Below are 17,826 nucleotides of genomic sequence, written 5' to 3'. Positions count from 1 at the left end.
CCCAGAGTGAATATTCAGACTTACCTGCCTAGAGAGCGTAATGTTGTTTCCTGACACTTTCGACAAAGATAAAACCTTCCCAGAGACAGTGATCTAATTCTGAGCTTCTCATCCTGGAGTATAGTACTCTCACAAGGATAGGAAGATGGTAAGGAAATGTTTGAAGTCAGAGAATTAACATAATCATCTGCAAAACCCTAATTTTACCCAATGGTAATACATAATAAACATTTTTTATATGAATGAAACAAGTAGATATGTTATGGATTAGCTAGATATTTACACATTTTTCCTGCAAAATGGAATGGAGAGCTTCACTTTTTCTAAATTGCTTTCCTGTTTTCCCTTCGTCTCTCTCTCTCTCTCTCCTTCACCACTTTCTCTTCCCTTTTCCTCCCTCTCTGTGTAGAAGTACATCATTGAAAAAGTTTGAGAACTAATATAATAAAAGAACTGCTTGGTTTTTGTTTTGTCTGGGATTTAAATTCTAAGTCTGTCATTTATTAAGGGATCTTTAGCAAAGTATTTAACCCCTTAGGCCTGTTTTCTTACCTGTAAAGTGATATTTATCTCTTAGAATGATAGTAAAAATTAAATAAGAAGGCATCTGTAAATTATCTGATGTATGGTTGGATCTTAAACAAATATTAATCCTGCCTATTCACCTATCGTTTCGTTCCTTGTGTTCCATATTTTCAGTATTCTCATCTTGTACAACAATCAAATTTAAAGTAAATAGCAAATAAGATATAAGGTAGTAGGCTTCAGATAAGATATAGTAATCAATTTGTAGTATATAAAAGCTATTTAAATAGTTAACTAGATCAGAGGGAAAAAATTGCTCTTACAATATTATAGTTATCATTTTACCATCTTGGTGTAATTGTTTTCTGAAGGTATGCTGATAACTTGACTTAATTGACATCTATAAGAAACCTGAATATAGTGCATACCCTAATCAGTGAAGTACAGGGCATACACTTCTTAGAAAGGGAGATAAGTGGTACTTCTTGAGGCATGTCAGATGTGACTATAGATAACTATATGATAACAGATAATGAAGCATAGTCTTCTTTTGGAGTGACAATGCTAAAGAATAATTCATCTAAATATTTACAATGTGAAATAATGCTTGTCTTTTTTAAAAACCTGCTTTTATTAGTTTGGGAACCCGTTGTTTGAATCTGCTTGGTTTCCAGCAGTTTATGGGAGATGATGATATGACATCAGACTTAGTTAATGAAGGAAAAGAATTAATCAGAAAAGGTAAGATTTGTCTTTTAAAATAAATGAAGGGAAAATACTAAATGCTAAGACTCAGCATACAAAATTAATATTTGTATAGTTTGTGAATAATTTTTAATCTATCCTAAGAAATTATCAATTAATGCAAATTTATAGCTAAAAATGTACATGTAGCCTTCCTAGCAAAAATAATTTGAAAACATAAATAATTGTTTTATCTGTCTTTAAGAAATTCTGAAGCTTAAATTATTAGTATGTCTGCAGCTAGATAACACCCTTGTTTGGTCTTGGAATCATTTTCATGTTTACCTTGAAACATAATTGCCAAACTCTGTACAGTTATAAAGCTCATTAATTTAAAGAATCATCAGTTTGATACTGCATGGGAAATCATTCAAGCAAAGGCTACTTTTTTAGAATGTGATGATCATTAACAGCCTGTTACAATGCATGGCACTCTGGTAGAATCAAATCACAAAACTGAGTGTATTAAATTTACTGATGTTCAAAGTGATGGTAGCATGGAGGGAAAAAAAGTTGACTTTTGGGACATTGGTTCTTAGACATTCTCCCCACTTGAATCTGGGGCTTTTGTGTGATTATGGGTTGAATGTAAGCCAAAATATATTGCAGCTCCAAAGTAAGTTAGTGTAGCCTTCACATGCTCTCCTATTAGACCTCATATGGCATAGCACATCCAGTCCTGGGTAAGATTTTTAAGAATAAGACTGATAAATTAGAAGGTATTTAGAGAAGGACAGCTAGAATTATGAGTCTGTAGAGCATATCCTGTGGGAAAAAAGTGAAGACATCATGTCTGTAACCTAAAGAGAGTAACAAAGAAAACCACTCCTACAGAAAGAAGAGAAATATGAACTTAACTTAGAAGATAGGAATGAAAGAGAATAGAATTTACAGAGAAACAAATTTCAGGTCATTGTGAGAAAGAACTCTTTGTTCACTAAAGTTATTTAAACAGAGACTACAGGGCCATCTGGAACAAAAATACGGAAGGCATTCACTATTGAGTGAGGTAACCTCTCAAATTCTTTCCAGCAATAACGTATAACATTTGATTTTGTGATAATTTAAAAGAAATATCAGTCATAGCCCAATATCTTTACTTCAGTTACACTATGTCTAATTAAACCATGTTATGCCATATTTGAGATCATTTTTCTGTCTTTAGAGAAGAGAAAAAGGCAAAGGCAAGAAGAAGGCGAAAATCGAAGAAGAGTAAGTACAGTATTAATTTCTGTAATCTGAAGATTAATTTGAAATATTTCTTAAGAATCTTACTAATTTGGAATAATTAGCTAAAGACAAAAAAAAAGTGGGAAAATGTTATAAGATATTTTTAAAGAAAGGGAATTTTAATACTTTCAGGTATATACACTAAGTATCCTGACAGACCTGTTCTAAAAGTCATTAGTAATACATTACTTCATGTTTGGCATTGAGCAGCTTCTTGCCTAAAGTAGGTGCTCCATGAATATTTGTTGAATGAATGAATAAATAAATTTGTGTGTTCTTGCTATTAAAGTGGTTTTAATTGCTTTAAAATTGTTTCTCTTTTTTTTGGTGCTGTGATACTAATTTTATTCCTCCTTAATTTTTCTTTAAGCCTCCATTTTCTGAGGCAAACTAACCTCCTAGAAAGTGAAAAGGCAAAAAATGAGTAAAATCTAATTATAATTACCACATATTTTTAACAAATAGGTGTATATACTGGCAAAGCAAAGACTAACTAATAGTTGTCTTTGTGTATCTTCATATATGTGTATCTTCTTTATTTTAGAAGGCAGAACTAGAACCAAAGAGTAGAAGTTACTAGAGATAGATTTTTCTTCTCTATGAGAATTTCTAAATTACACAATTTACCAGAATTGCAATAGGATTCTCAGACATAGAAAATTACATGCTATCTAGTCAGAGAGCCAAAAAGCATCTGGCAAGGATGTTTTAGAATGAGACCCTGCACTGCATGGGAAGTTGCATTAGGTGACTTCTAATGTCCCTTTCAATTCTAAGAATTTAATGAGTAGAATCCAGTTAATATGGTTTTACTATATTTAAGATGACTCACAGTGCCGCGTGAGTCATAGACTAATTATGTTTGTATACAGCTTTAGCTGTTGACTTTTTAGCTCTCTAATATTTGTAGTTTATTTGAGTGAAAAAAAATTTTGTTAACATCTATTAGTCATTATGGGTTCTTATAACTTTTGCATGGTCTAAGTAAGCTTGTAGTAACATTGTTTTACCTTTTAGATAGATGAATAACAATCAAAGTTAGCAAAAATGTCTCTGTCATTTGTAGAAGTTAAAATTTATAGAGACTGTGACTTCAATAAATCATATAAAAATAAAAACATTGACATATGATTATAATCATATTGATTACTAATGAATTTCTGATGAAAATAAATTATATTACATTGCATATGTAATCTCTTGACATTAATGGATTATTTTCTGTTCTCTTATTATGTTCTCTTATTGTATATTTATTTTCGCTTCTTTTCTAGGAATGGAAAGAACGTTATGGACACAATAGAGAAGATTCCACTAGGAACAGAAATATTCATACTGACCCCAAAGAGTCAAACTTCTCAGATGTTAATACCAACCGTTGTAAGTAGTTTATCTTCTAGTTGACTTGGAAATTGTTTCTTTATGCTTGCTTGCATAAAGATTGAGTGTTAGAATACTCATCCAGAAATGCCTTTGTAGAATTACGAATGTGTATTTGCAGTGACTTTTTTTTTTTTCCTCGCATTCCTCAGTATATAGAAGGGGAAGCTCAAATATGTACTCTGGTAGGGAAATGAGAAACTGGGGCATCAAATAAATAGTTTTAAGTATACTAACCCTAAATAATGTAAGCACTTATCCCAGGTATGTTCTAGGCAGGTGTTTATTTCTACTATTTACCTTGATGATTTTCTTTCCTATTAATTGATGTAGGTTATTTGATCATTTTTATAATAATTTATTGACTGACCCCTATAAGTTAGGCATATTCCCAGGTATACAGCAATACAAAGAAGGTATGCTTCTTGTCCTCAGGATGCTCATAATTGAGTGAGGGACTGATACCAGACAGAAGCCATCTGCCACCAGGTTGGGTTTGGAAACCTTCCTGTGTCACTGACCCACACTGACATGAGGCAGAAGCTATTTAGGAGGTGCTAGGAAACCAATTTTTCCTAGAACCTTGAGCTGAATAGAAGAAAGAGGTTGTTTCTGGAGAGATGTAAGATTGCTGAGGCTTCAGTGCCCAGAGGATGGAGGAGAAAAACTGAGCACTCTCACCCACTCAGCTGCAAGTTTCGCACTGAGTACCAAGCAATAGTAGTCAATTGTTGGAGGAGGAATAGAAACATGGAGAAGACTCCCTCTGTTTCATATCCATATCCATGCAGGAACTACTGAAATCTGAGAGTGGAAAAAGAATACTGAGAGAAACCATCTGACACTTGAGGCCCTACTAAGTACAAGGTCATAGGATTTCATTACTAGAGAAATGTGAAGTCTGTAGGGACTTAGGGAAACTAAAGCAACAACCAAATCCAAACTCAGATCAACTATAGGTTGAGTGCAGACCTCAACAGTGATGATCTAATGGAAGAGGTGTGCCCATTCCGGGCATAAAACTATGATTTCTTTCCATCTTTTCCTTCTTTTACACATAATGTCTGGCTTTTAACCCAAAATTATGAGATATACAAGAAAGTAAAATAATATAAGCCATTTTCAAAACATAAAATAGTGAATATACCAGACCCAGAGGTGGCTCAAATGTTGAAATTATCAGACAGTGCAGTGACTTTAAAATAACCTATTGGTATGTTAAATGATCTGATGGAAAGCTTGGACAATGTGCATGAACAGATAGGATAGAATTTCACCGGAGAGATGGAAACTATACAAAAGAGCTAAATAGAAATATTAAAAATGTTTTAATTAGGCTGTGTATGATATTGTAGATTTCTCATGACAGCTCTGATGGAAGGATGCACACCTGATGCAGAAGGAATTCAGCTTGGGGAATGGAAAAAGAGGGCCTATCTTAGGAAAGAGTTTTTATAATGAAGAAATATTTCTGTAATAAGGACATGTTTAGCTGAGTATTTAAGAATGAATAGTACTTAGCCAGGTGAAGGGTATTTTAATTAGAAGGGAGACTAAGTGCAGGACATTGTGGCATGAGAGAACCTTTGGGAAAATGTATGTTTTTCTCTGTAACTAAAGCCTAAGCATGGTGAGGCTAATAAGAGAGGGGGCCACAGAGGTAGTTGAGGAACAGATATTGTCATTCTCCAGTGTTTGGATTTGGGGCCAGGCACTGTGGCTCATGCCTGTGAGGCCGAGGTGGGTGGATCACCTGAGGTTAGGAGTTCGAGGCCAACATGGCCAACATGGTGAAACGCCGTCTCTACTAAAAATACAAAAAGTAGCTGGGCATGGTGGTACGCACCTGTAATCCCAGCTACTCAGGAGGCTGAAATGGGAGAATTGCTTGAACCCAGGAGGCGGAAGTTGTAGTGAGCCAAGATCATGTCACTGAACTCCAACCTGGGCAACAGAGCAAGACTCCATCTCAAAAACAAAAGAAAAAAAAGTTTGGATTTTGACCTAAAGGTAAGGTTTCAATCTGAGAAGAAGTATGATAAGATTTTTGGTTTAGAAAGATGAATTTAATGGCAGTATAAAGCATAATTCTTAGGGAAGTGAGATATAGAAACCATTTCAGAGACTGTTGGGTAATGCAGTCAAGAAATAATTAGGGCCTAAAATAAGGCAGTTGTCCTGGAGATGAAAAGAAAAGGATTTATTTGAAGGACTTTACGGTAGAATAAATAGGAAAGGGCTGAAGCTTTAGTTAAAACTGGGAAATAGGATTCTGTAAAGGGATTTGGACGCTTGCTTACCAGAGTAGAAGGAAGTTTACAGAATGGAAAAATCTGGCAAGACAGGAGAATGCTTAAGAGAGGAGAAATCACAAAGCCATAGGATGATGAATTAGAGAGAATCTAGCATGTATTGGGCAATTGCAATTTGCTGAATGAGTGACAGAAAAGATGAAGAGACTTGCATTTAGGACAAAGTCCAAGCTTACAAAAATGTAAATATGATATAATTGGCTTGCATTAAGTTTTCAGAAAGAACTATATCATAAAGCTGTTGTAAATTTACTTGGACTCCTCTGAACAACATTGTGAAAATTTGGTTTGTTTATAAAGAAATCCCTCTCCACATAGAGAAAGGAAAGTTAGTTTTCTTTATCTACTGTCTGGTATGATAATCATTAGCCACATGCAGCTATTGAGCACTTGGAACATGTTGGAATGATAATATTTTGGATATATTGTGTTTAAATGTATTAAAATTAATTTCACTTGTTTCTTTTTACTTTTTAATATAGCTACTAGAAAATTTCTAATTAAATATCGGCTTGCATTCTCTTTCTATTGGCTAGTGCTACCCATACTCTTGCCTTACGGTAAAAAGACTCACACCTTTTTTAAGAGTTTGAGCTGATTACACCTTAAAGTCCTAGCCAAGAAGTGAGGTTTACTGTAAAACTAACTCAAACTACTTTTGTTAATGAACAGTTTCACCATTGTGATACCGTAGTGAAATGTTAATTCTGAGTTACACTAATGAAATGTTTGCACTGTATCTGCTTCTGAGCTTAGAGAGCTTCTTAGCTAACTACAAGGCTAGAGAACTTTTCCTTGCTATATTCTATTATACTGCTTATAATTTTAATCTGATTTTAAGGAACCATGTAGTTATCTTTTCTTATGTTCTTTATCTTCACAATGAAAATTCAGATTCCTTGGAATTTTGATTTTTCTTTCTGTACCTCCATAGACTGTGACCCATAAATTAATAGACAATAGGGAAGTAGACATTTTTTCCCACTTCCTTTGCAGCTGCATTCAAATATACCAGGGCTAATAACAGGACTGAAAGGGACCGGATAGAACTTCTCCAAGATGCAGAACCTTTGGATTTTAATGCAGAAACATTCACTGATGATCCTCTTGAATCTGAATCAGGAAGGTAAGTTCTGGATGTGACATTTTAGCTGTAGCATTCCTCTACAATTTTAATAATACATTGACTTGACAAGGTTGAAAATAAGTAAGTAAAGGTAAAAGTAAACAAGTGATAAGTAAAGGAAAATGTTCATTTTCACTAATAATAAAAAATGAAGTAACTTTTGATACCTTTTTAGACTTTCTAATGCTTTTATATTTTTAAAATTATATCATCCAGTAATGGTAACTAAAATTGTTATCTTCATACAATACTAGTGGAATTATAAATAAGAAAGAATAATTGAAATATATAGCAAAGGATCACAACAATATTTGTATGCCTGTTTCTGATTGTCCCATTTGTGAAATTTATCATATTTAGTAACTGCTGCATAGGAGTGTCTAGATGCCAGACACTATTCTAAGCCCTTTAACAAAAATATTGTAATTGTATGGTTGCAAATTCAGTTGAATTTAAATCCAGAGAGGCTCAGTAAGCTGCCTAGAGTCACACAACTTGTAAATGGCAAGTTAGGCATTCAAATTCCAGTATTCTGGCTAAAGTCTGTACTTTTAGCCATTATCCTATGAGGACATAATTAAATAAAAGCAAAATATCATGTGCACAGAAATGTTTACTACAGTATTGCCTCTATGCAGTAAAAACCTAGGTTATATTTATATGCATCAATTGAGAGTGGTTATTGAATTGATTAATCTCCCAGATGTGTCTTACATCCCCCGCCCCTTCTTTTTACATCTCTCACTCTGTCATGCATATATACTAGGGTCTAAAACAGTTGCTGGTTGATTTATAATTAAGTCCTTTTGGATAATATACTTGGAGGGTGAGTTTCTGCTTTCAGCTACTGACTAGATTTTACAATACTTACAAATTATGTGGCCACCCCCTTTTAATGTATTCTTGTTTTCTTCTCTTCCTTTATTATTTTTGATGCCTCAGATCATTTCTTTATGTTCCCTTTTTAGGTATCAGCCTGGTGGACGATATCTCTCGATGTCTCGCAGTGATATATTTAATGATGTTTAAAGTCTGAAAAAGTTTGTGGGACCACTAACCAAGGTCGACACATCAGTTCAGTCTTGATGAACATCTGTGTACCCTAGAATTTCCTCTATACTCAGTGAAAAGTGTCAAGATAACAAAAAAGACACTGAGAATTAATTATATCTTAGGAATAATAGTTTAATGTGCATTGAATAGAGTATCACCTTTTCCAACAAGATTTATTACATATCATTTCCTAAGCATCTGCCTTAGAAGTACAGTTACAGTGGAAGGATTTTAAAAAAGATCAACATATGTTAAGAACATGCAGTTCAGTTTGTTTCAGATTAATTTTTTTTTCAGGAGAGTTATTTTAAAGATTCAAGGAAGCCATAAGTCATACTAAATAACATTATATACAGTTTGATTATTGTGACTTACGTTTTTGTTACTTCTAAAAAATATATTCAACCTGTATTTCCCAAAGAAATGTAAGTGAATGGAGACCTCAAATAATAACTGTATTCATAAAACTCATGTCTTAAAACAAGGCTTACTTCTAGACATAACTGAATGTAAAAAGTGCTTTTTCAAATCTGTTTGCAAACTAGTGGGGATTTTTGCATGTATAAGATTAAGATTATACTTCAACTGATGCGTGTCTGTGTATTTAGCATGTGTACTGTAATCAGGTGATAATAGTATTCCTTCAGTCTTTGTAGTAACTGGATTTTTTTATGCTTCTGGTATTGCTTTATAAAAGATTTTCATTTCAGAAAACTATGTTCACATTTATCATTTAACCTATTGATTTAAATGTTGATCATGCCATTCAAGGATAAATCCTAGGCGTTAATGGAAAATAGTGTTTTTTTCTTTTTAGTAGTCAAAGAATCCAACAAAATCCTTTAATATTTAAAGGTACCTGTTCATACTTTTTGAGAAAAAAATTGGTTATTCAAAGGTAAAAAGTGAGTCAATTTACTGTTATTACTGATACATTGTGATTTATAGAAAACCAAACTATATTAGAATGGAAATGTGTAATAACTTGTTGGTTAAACATTCTTACTAAATAGATTGTTTTAACCTTTGTGTTTAAGCTAAATTTATGTATTATATTTTAAAGCACTAGTGTTTTATTGAAAAGTGAACATATTTGATCGCAGCATGCTTGCAGAGAGTTTTCTTATGTCCCTAGAATATTTGCAACTCTTACTGAATCCATGCTACATTGGGTGACCATACTTCAACTTGCCTAATACAGTCTCAGTGTAACACCTCGTATCCTGTTTATTACTAGTGATTACTTTCACCCTCAAGTATCCCAGTTTGAAAATGAATTATATGGTTCCCCTAACTTGAAGTTAATCTTTCCCCAAGACATAAATTTAAATTTTTTTTTCTTTTTAATGAATATTATCATGTAAGTTTTTTAAAAACACAGCTCTATGCAGATATTGAAAGGAATAGAGCATCATCTTCATTATCTGAAAATTTTGATCTTTGGGTTTTTACGATCTTTGAGATTAGATTCTTTTTAAAATAATTATCAGTGGATAGACTTGCTCTGAATTGAAGGTCATATAGACTACACTGAAGAACACATACGTACAGTCTTTTCATGTGAAGTGTGACCAGAGAGCAATAAGCCAGGAGCAGAGATACTTTGATGCTCTTTGTAATTTCATGATTGACTAATTGAATACCTTGGGCAAATCACGTAGCTCTTCAGCGCCTCAAGTGCTTCATTTTGCACCTTCATTTGCAGAGTGCAGATGATACTTGCTATTTACCAACTGATCTACCTTACAAAGCTATTGTGAGGAAGTTGAGTTGGTGTTTACTTACTGGAGTTTATAACTGTGCTATTTTTCCTAGTGATACTTGAAGGTATTGGATGGGGAAAATGGTCATCCAAGAAAGGGGTCCAGTTTCTTCTCATTACAGAAAAGCTTACAAGTCCCTAAAGCAAAAATGCTTTTTGGACTAATTCATCAAAAGTCCTGTGAAACTAGTGTTGTTTTATTTAGTCTTTGGGTTTACTTTGAAATAATTTCTTAAATATAATGTTTCTCTTCAGGTTTTGTAATGAAATTAAAATGCTGTTGTTGAAACAGAAGCAGAAAAGAAAAGAAATTCGCCAATTACTTTTATAACTAACGTTTATAATGCCCTAAGATAAATTGGAAGGAATGTATAAGGTAATGTTACCACTTTTCTTTAGTATTAAATTTTTTATGGTTATAATAATTGAAGTATATACATGCATACACTTCACAAACAGTATAGATTCCTTTATGACTTTCAAGCTATATTTAAAATAATATTTGGTTGTTTCAGTGATTCAGAGTATTCAACTTTTTAAGCAGAATTTGTCTTACAGAATGTTATTTACAATCATATAAAAATGTTATTTTGTTGGATAAATTTGAGTTCAGAAGGCAATGACTTGACCCTGGAAGACTGAGTTTATTGCTGGGGAACCAAGTTAATATTTGTCAAACCACCTTGTGTAAAAAACTGTAGTGGTACAAGTTTTCTCTTTCGAGAAGCTTACTGAAATATAATGACATCTACTGCAAAATAGGACTACTAAATGCACATACTTTACATGCAAAGTACATTTCTTAAAGAATTATTTCTGGTAATTTTTGATGACTTTGTTACTTGATAGTAAGTATTTGTTTAAAAATTTCCAAATTATTATTTAAATTGTTGTTAGGTAAGAATATTCAGTAAGCCAGTAATTCAGAATAACTATTTCAGAAAATAATAACAATCTATTAATGTAATGAATCACCTCTAAATTACTAATTAACTTCTTTTACAACATAAATAACTTGTTATCAATAGAACATTTTTGTAAAAAACAAAAGAAAGTATAAGTTTAATTATTAAAATTTGCTCTCTTACCAAATGAATACAAGGGCTTTTGAATAATCTCATTGCATAAGAGGCACTCATTTCACAAAAATGGTAAGAACTAAATCAAAAGATTCAAGGATTTTCCCTTTATAAAGAATCAGAAAATTTGACAATCCAGAAATTCAAAAAAACATTCTGCCAGTTGACTTTTTTGGACTACTATTTGATTAGATGATCGGTTCTGAAATTAAACTGGATGTATGCCCAAATTAAATTAGCATAGGAATGTGTGTGGTTTTTTTTTAAAGTATATTTTAGCATTTTAATAGAGAAATTTAATTTACGTTCAGTTACAAACCTCATTCTTTATAGCATTAATAGGTTTAGGGAATGTTCTTGATGGTGTGCTGATTACCATATTAGAGAAAAAATAAACTCCCCATATTATAATTCACTTGTTTAATAAGGTGAGTTTCTTACTTGTGATTTGAGTGGACCATGCCTAAAAATTACAAGTATATTTGCGCTAAGTGAAAAAATATGTCCCTGAAAAATCTTAGCATACTTGAATCATAAAATGTAATAGATTGTATTAAATTCTGAATGTTAAGAAGTAAGTGGATTTAGGATTTTGTCTTTCTTTTCTTATGTCTTCTCTCATTCCTTTATACCTTTCTTCCTTTCTGAGGCCTATGTTTATATAGTATGACTTTTAATCTGCTGAAAGATTTTCCTTCTGTTTTGTGTACAGAGTTGTTTTTGATGAGTAGTACACTTAGAAGGAACCAGTCTGACTACAAATCCCACTACTTGAAATAGCAATATTGTACCTAAAGTAGTCAAATAGATTTTGCTAGACAACTAAGCAACATCTGAATACAAATGTAAAGTATGCTGGCTCAGTGTATCTTTTAGGTCACTAACTTGGACACATCAGTAAATAAATTATTTTCAGTGTAATATTTTTACATAAAAATAGATTTCCCCCCAAAATTTAGGATTTATTTAGATTATTGAGACATCTTTTTATGAAAAGGAATTAATAAATAACATACATCATCAAAACTTTTCTTAGGAGAGTTGAAACAACAGAAGAAGGTTACAGAAGGCCTTCTAAAATATGAATTCCCATCTGTATGAGGTACTTCTTTCCAACTCAGTAACTTTTTGCCCAGAGACTTGGAAGACCAGACAATGTTTTCTTTCCCCTTTCCCGACTCCTGGAGATCAGGCGCTAGGAGCCATTTCCTCCAGTAGGGCAGGCCGTAGTTCTGCTCTGTCTTACTTCCCACTGTAGCAGGAACATGTCCACTCCTCTGATTCCTTCCGTACCCAACCTGGTTTAACTAAAATTTTATTTCTATTTTCAAAAGATTGGTCCATTGAGATCAATTGAGGGCTTACTGTAATTTTTAAATCTGTTAATAAAGCAAGAGTATTGGCATGTTCCTCTTCTCATCAATATCCTAAAAGACGTTTGCTTTTTACACACTCCTTGGGAAAAATTAACCTTTTTTCACTGAAAATATTTCCTTTTGTGATTATCTTGATCTCAAATTTTGTGAAAGAATTTTACTGTACTTAGTTCAAAAGAGTAGAAAGAATGATTTACTATTGCAGACATATGTAGGGTAAAATAATTTATTTAAACTGTGCAACACCATTTAGAGTTGATATTGACATAAATGTTATTAGCCAACTAATTTGGAACTGTATGTCTCAACAATGCTGGCAAGTATCTTCCCTGCTTAGTATACCAAGTTGTAGGGGAGAAACTGTATTTATTTTTTAAAAGCAATCCAATGGATTTGTTTTTGTTCATATTTTGAAAACAAGTTGTAGGATTTTTCTTATTTTAGAAGGTAGAAAATATGTGGACCTGTGTTTTAAATCACTATAATATGTATTTATAAATTGTAACATTGAATGATACAACAGAGCTCTAATATTGATGTTCTCACTTTCTGATATTTAATTTTTATAAATGCTTTTGTAAGTAACTAATTGTAGTATTGCTTTTAAATAGTTTTAAAATCTATCTCAAATAAGTTCTGCCCAGACCTGTTTCCTTAGGACAGTATTCTAAAGTTCAGTAGTCCAGTGTGAGCTTGAAATACTCCTACATCCCTTCAGTGATTTTTTTACATATACCAATACGCAGGCAAATAATTAATATACCAAAAACCTAATTTCTGCATTGCATTAATAAAATACTTGTTATTTTGCCTTTATCTAATTCAGTTGATTAGGTGAAATAGAAAATCTTTTCAAATGTGCATATGATCATAATTTTTCAAAATGTTACTGTGGTCATTTTTGGTGCATGATGCCAAATTTATCTTTAGTCAGCCATTGCTACCTGATATGTAATGACAAATGTTTTATTGTCTGATCATTGGGTTGTAAATTAAACTACCTTTTTCTCTGTAGATTCTCACTACATTTTCAAATGTGTATTTGGAAAAAGCTGCAAAGTGCTACCTATAAGCAAATTAGTAACTTTGGCCTTATCTATGCATAGTGTTCTCTCAGTTTGGTTTTGATAAATTCATTGACTTGAAGTTCCTTTGTAGTATTTTAATTTATTGTGATGTAATGAATTTTTTGAAATGTTCATTTGATTAGCTGTTAAAATATAGGAAAGAATGTAGCTTTGCATGAAATAAACTACATTTCTACAAGTTAAGAATTTTGCTGATTATTTGTATATTTTACTTAATTTGAGATTAAGATTCTTTTAAGTAGATTCAGGCGTTCTTTGTTCCCTATCAATGTATTAGCAAATATGACAAAATAAATGTTTTAAAATAAATATGTGTACTTTAGTTTCCACATTACTTTTTCTTATGTTTAAAAGTAATTATAGGCCAGGCGTGGTGGCTCACGCCTGTAATCCCAGCACTTTGGGAGGTCGAGGCAGGCGGATCACGAGGTCAGGAGATCGAGACTACCCTGGCGAACACAGTGAAACCCTGTCTCTACTAAAAATACAAAAAAGTTAGCCAGGCGTGGTGGTGGGCACCTATAGTCCTAGCTACTCAGGAGGCTGAGGCAGGAGAATGGCTTGAACCCAGGAGTTGGAGCTTGCAGTGAGCAAAGATCACGCCATTGTACTCCAGCCTGGGTGACAGAGCGAGACTCTGTCTCAAAAAAAAAAAAAGTGTGTATGTATTGAAACATATTGTACCCCATAAATACGGACACTTATGTATCAATTTAAAACAAAAACTTATTTTAAAAATTTTTAAAAAGAGAAGTAACCCCCTCACTACAAAATGCTTAAAGAAAATTAGATCAGAAACCAATGAAACTGAAAATGGGAGAACAGCAGAGAAAATCAACAACACCAAAAGCTGGGACTTTAAAAAAAAAAAAGATCAATAAATTTGATGAAAAAAAAATTTTTTTTTTTTGAGACAGAGTCTTGCTCTGTCACCCAGGCTGGAGTGCAGTGGCGCAATCTCAGCTCACTGCAAGCTCCGCCTCCGGGGTTCACACCATTCTCCTGCCTCAGCCTCCTGAGTAGCTGGAACTACCGGCACCCACCACTACGCCCAGCAACCTTTTTTTTTTTTTTTTTTTGTATTTTTAGTAGAGACGAGGTTTCACTGTGGTCTCGATCTCCTGACCTCGTGATCCTCCAGCCTCGGCCTCCCAAAGTGCTGGAATTACAGGTGTGAGCCACCGCACCTGGCCAAATTTGATGAAATTTTAACCAGGCTAACCAAGAAGACAGAGTAGGCTGCTTTCCTGTATACCAAGAATGAACAATTGGAATTTGAAAATTGACAAATGGGATCTCATTAAACTAAAGAGCTTCTGCACAGCAAAAGAAACTACCATCAGAGTGAACAGGCAACCTACAGAATGGGAGAAAATTTTTGCAATCTACTCATCTGACAAAGGGCTAATATCCAGAACCTACAAAGAACTCAAACAAATTTACAAGAAAAAAACAAACAACCCCATCAAAAAGTGAGCAAAGGATATGAACAGACATTTCTCAAAAGAAGACATTCATACAGCCAACAAACACATGAAAAAATGCTCATCATCACTGGCCATCAGAGAAATGCAAATCAAAACCACAATGAGATACCATCTCACACCAGTTAGAATGGCGATCATTAAAAAGTCAGGAAACAACAGGTGCTGGAGAGGATGTGGAGAAATAGGAACACTTTTACACTGTTGGTGGGATTGTAAACTAGTTCAACCATTATGAAAAACAGTATGGCGATTCCTCAAGGATCTAGAACTAGATGTACCATATGACCCAGCCATCCCATTACTGGGTATATACCCAAAGGATTATAAATTATGCTGCTATAAAGACACATGCACACGTATGTTTATTGCAGCACTATTCACAATAGCTAAGACTTGGAATCAACCCAAATGTCCATCAGTGACAGATTGGATTAAGAAAATGTGGCACATATACACCATGGAATACTATGCAGCCATAAAAAAGGATGAGTTTGTGCCCTTTGTAGGGACATGGATGCAGCTGGAATCCATCATTCTTAGCAAACTATCACAAGAACAGAAAACCAAACACCGCATGTTCTCACTCATAGGTGGGAACTGAACAATGAGATCACTTGGACTCGGGAAGGGGAACATCACACACCGGGGCCTATCATGGGGAGGGGGGAGGGGGGAGGGATTGCATTGGGAGTTATACCTGATGTAAATGACGAGTTGATGGGTGCAGCACACCAACAAGGCACAAGTATACATATGTAACAAACCTGCACGTTATGCACATGTACCCTACAACTTACAGTATAATAATAATAAATAAATTAAAAAAAAAAAAAAGATTCCATATATAGGTGAGATTATACCCTAAAAAAAAAAAAAAAAAAAAAAAAACACAACACTATTTACATTGGTCTTAGCTAATAGAGTAAGAGAAGAAAGGGAATAAAAAGTGTACAGATTCTTTTGTTCACAGATGACATAATTGTCTATGTAGAAAGTCCAAAAAAAAATGACAGAATAACTCCTAGACTAATAAGCAATTATAGGCTGGGTGTGGTGGCTCATGCCTGTAATCCCAGCACTTTGGGAGGCCAAGGAGGGCAGATCACGAGGTCAAGAGATCAAGACCATCCTGGCTAACAATGAAACCCCATCTCTACTAAAAATACAAAAAATTAGCCAGCTGTAGTGGCAGGTGCCTGTAGTCCCAGCAACTCGGGAGGCTGAGGCTGGAGAATGGCGTGAACCCAGGAGGCGGAGCTTGCAGAGCTGAGATCGCGCCACTGCACGCCAGCCTGGGTGACAGAGTGAGACTCTGTCTCAAAAAATAAAAAAATAAGCAAGTATAGCAAGGCTACAAGAAACAAGGTTAATATACAAAAGTCAATAGCAGCAATGGACAAGTGGAATTTGAAATTTAAAACACAATAACCTCTATATTGGCATCCACAAAAATGAAATACTTAGGTATAAATCTAATGAAATTTATATGAGATCTGTATGATGGAAACTACAACTGATGAAAGAAATCAAAAAACTAAATGGAGAAATAGCCCATGTTCATGGATAGGAAAACTCAACATGTCAGTTCTTCCCAAATTGATCTATAGGTTCAATGTAATTCCATTTAAAATCTCAGCAAGTTATTTTGTGGATATTGACAAGCTGATTCCAAAATTTATATAGACAGGCAAAAGACCAGAAGAGCCAACACAACATTGAAGAACAAAGTCAGGACTAACACTACTCAATTTTAAGTCTTACTATAAAGCTCCACTCCAGTAGTTAAGGCATTGTGGTGTTGGTGAAAGAATAAACAGATCAATGGACCAGAATAGAGAGCCCAGAAACAGACCCATATAAATGTAGTCCATTGATCTTCAACAAGGGAACAAAAACAATTCAATGGAGATAGACTTTTTAACAAACGGTCCTGGGACATTCACATTCAAAGAGATAAGTGTAACCTTTCACAAAAATTAATTCAAAGCTGATCATAGACATAAAAGTAAAACACAAAACTATAAAACTTCTAGAAAATAGCATAAGAGAAAATCTAAGTGATCTTGGGTTTGGCAATGAATTTTTAGATAGAGCACCAAAATCACAATTCGTGGAAGAAAAACTGGAAGCTGGACGTCATTAAAATTAAAACTTCTGCTCCACAAAAGATACTGTTAAGAGAATAAAAAGCTAAAAAGCCAAGCCACAGACTGAGAAAAATATTTGCAAAATGTGGGTATCTTATACAAGATTTATATCCAAAATATACAAAAGAACCCTTTAAACTCAAAGATAAACCCAATTAAAAAGTGGGCAAAGGATCTAAACAGACACCTTACAAGATATACAGATGGCAAATAAGCATATGTAAAGATGCTTAGTGGACTGCGTCATAAGGGCATTGTAAATTAAAACAACAATAAAATACCACTTACTACAATGGCTAAAATCCAAAACACTAAATAACACCAAATGCTGGCAAGGGTGTGGAGCAACAGATACTGTCATTCATTGCCAGCCACTTTGGAAGACAGTTTAACAGTTTCTTACAAAGCCAACATGCTCTTTCCACATGATTCAGCAATCAAGTTCATAGGTATTTACCCAAATGAATGGAAAACTTACGTCCACACAGAAACCTGCACACAAATGTTTATAACAGTT

At 33.8% G+C, this 17,826-nt stretch overlaps 1 protein-coding gene across 3 annotated transcripts in view; it reads left to right on the top strand.

Moving 5' to 3' along the window:
- The window catches only part of LMBRD2 (LMBR1 domain containing 2), a 61,787-nt gene extending 47,803 nt beyond the window's left edge, over nt 1-13,984 (top strand). For 2 of the 3 annotated variants that reach the window (XM_009208271.4, XM_021939286.2), the window contains 5 exons: nt 1,163-1,266; nt 2,435-2,481; nt 3,774-3,879; nt 7,188-7,317; nt 8,286-13,984. In XM_009208271.4, coding sequence (XP_009206535.1) covers nt 1,163-1,266; nt 2,435-2,481; nt 3,774-3,879; nt 7,188-7,317; nt 8,286-8,346 — 448 coding nt within the window. In that variant the 3' untranslated portion in view covers nt 8,347-13,984. The remainder of the gene's footprint in view (nt 1-1,162; nt 1,267-2,434; nt 2,482-3,773; nt 3,880-7,187; nt 7,318-8,285) is intronic. The other variant, XM_009208272.4, reaches the window with a different exon arrangement.
- Nucleotides 13,985-17,826: the final 3,842 nt, after the last annotated feature.

Source organism: Papio anubis, chromosome 5 (genome assembly GCF_008728515.1).
Source record: "Papio anubis isolate 15944 chromosome 5, Panubis1.0, whole genome shotgun sequence".
Lineage (NCBI taxonomy): Eukaryota > Metazoa > Chordata > Mammalia > Primates > Cercopithecidae > Papio > Papio anubis.
Note: the sequence above shows the minus strand (reverse complement) of the source record. Positions and strands in the feature narration are given on the sequence as shown.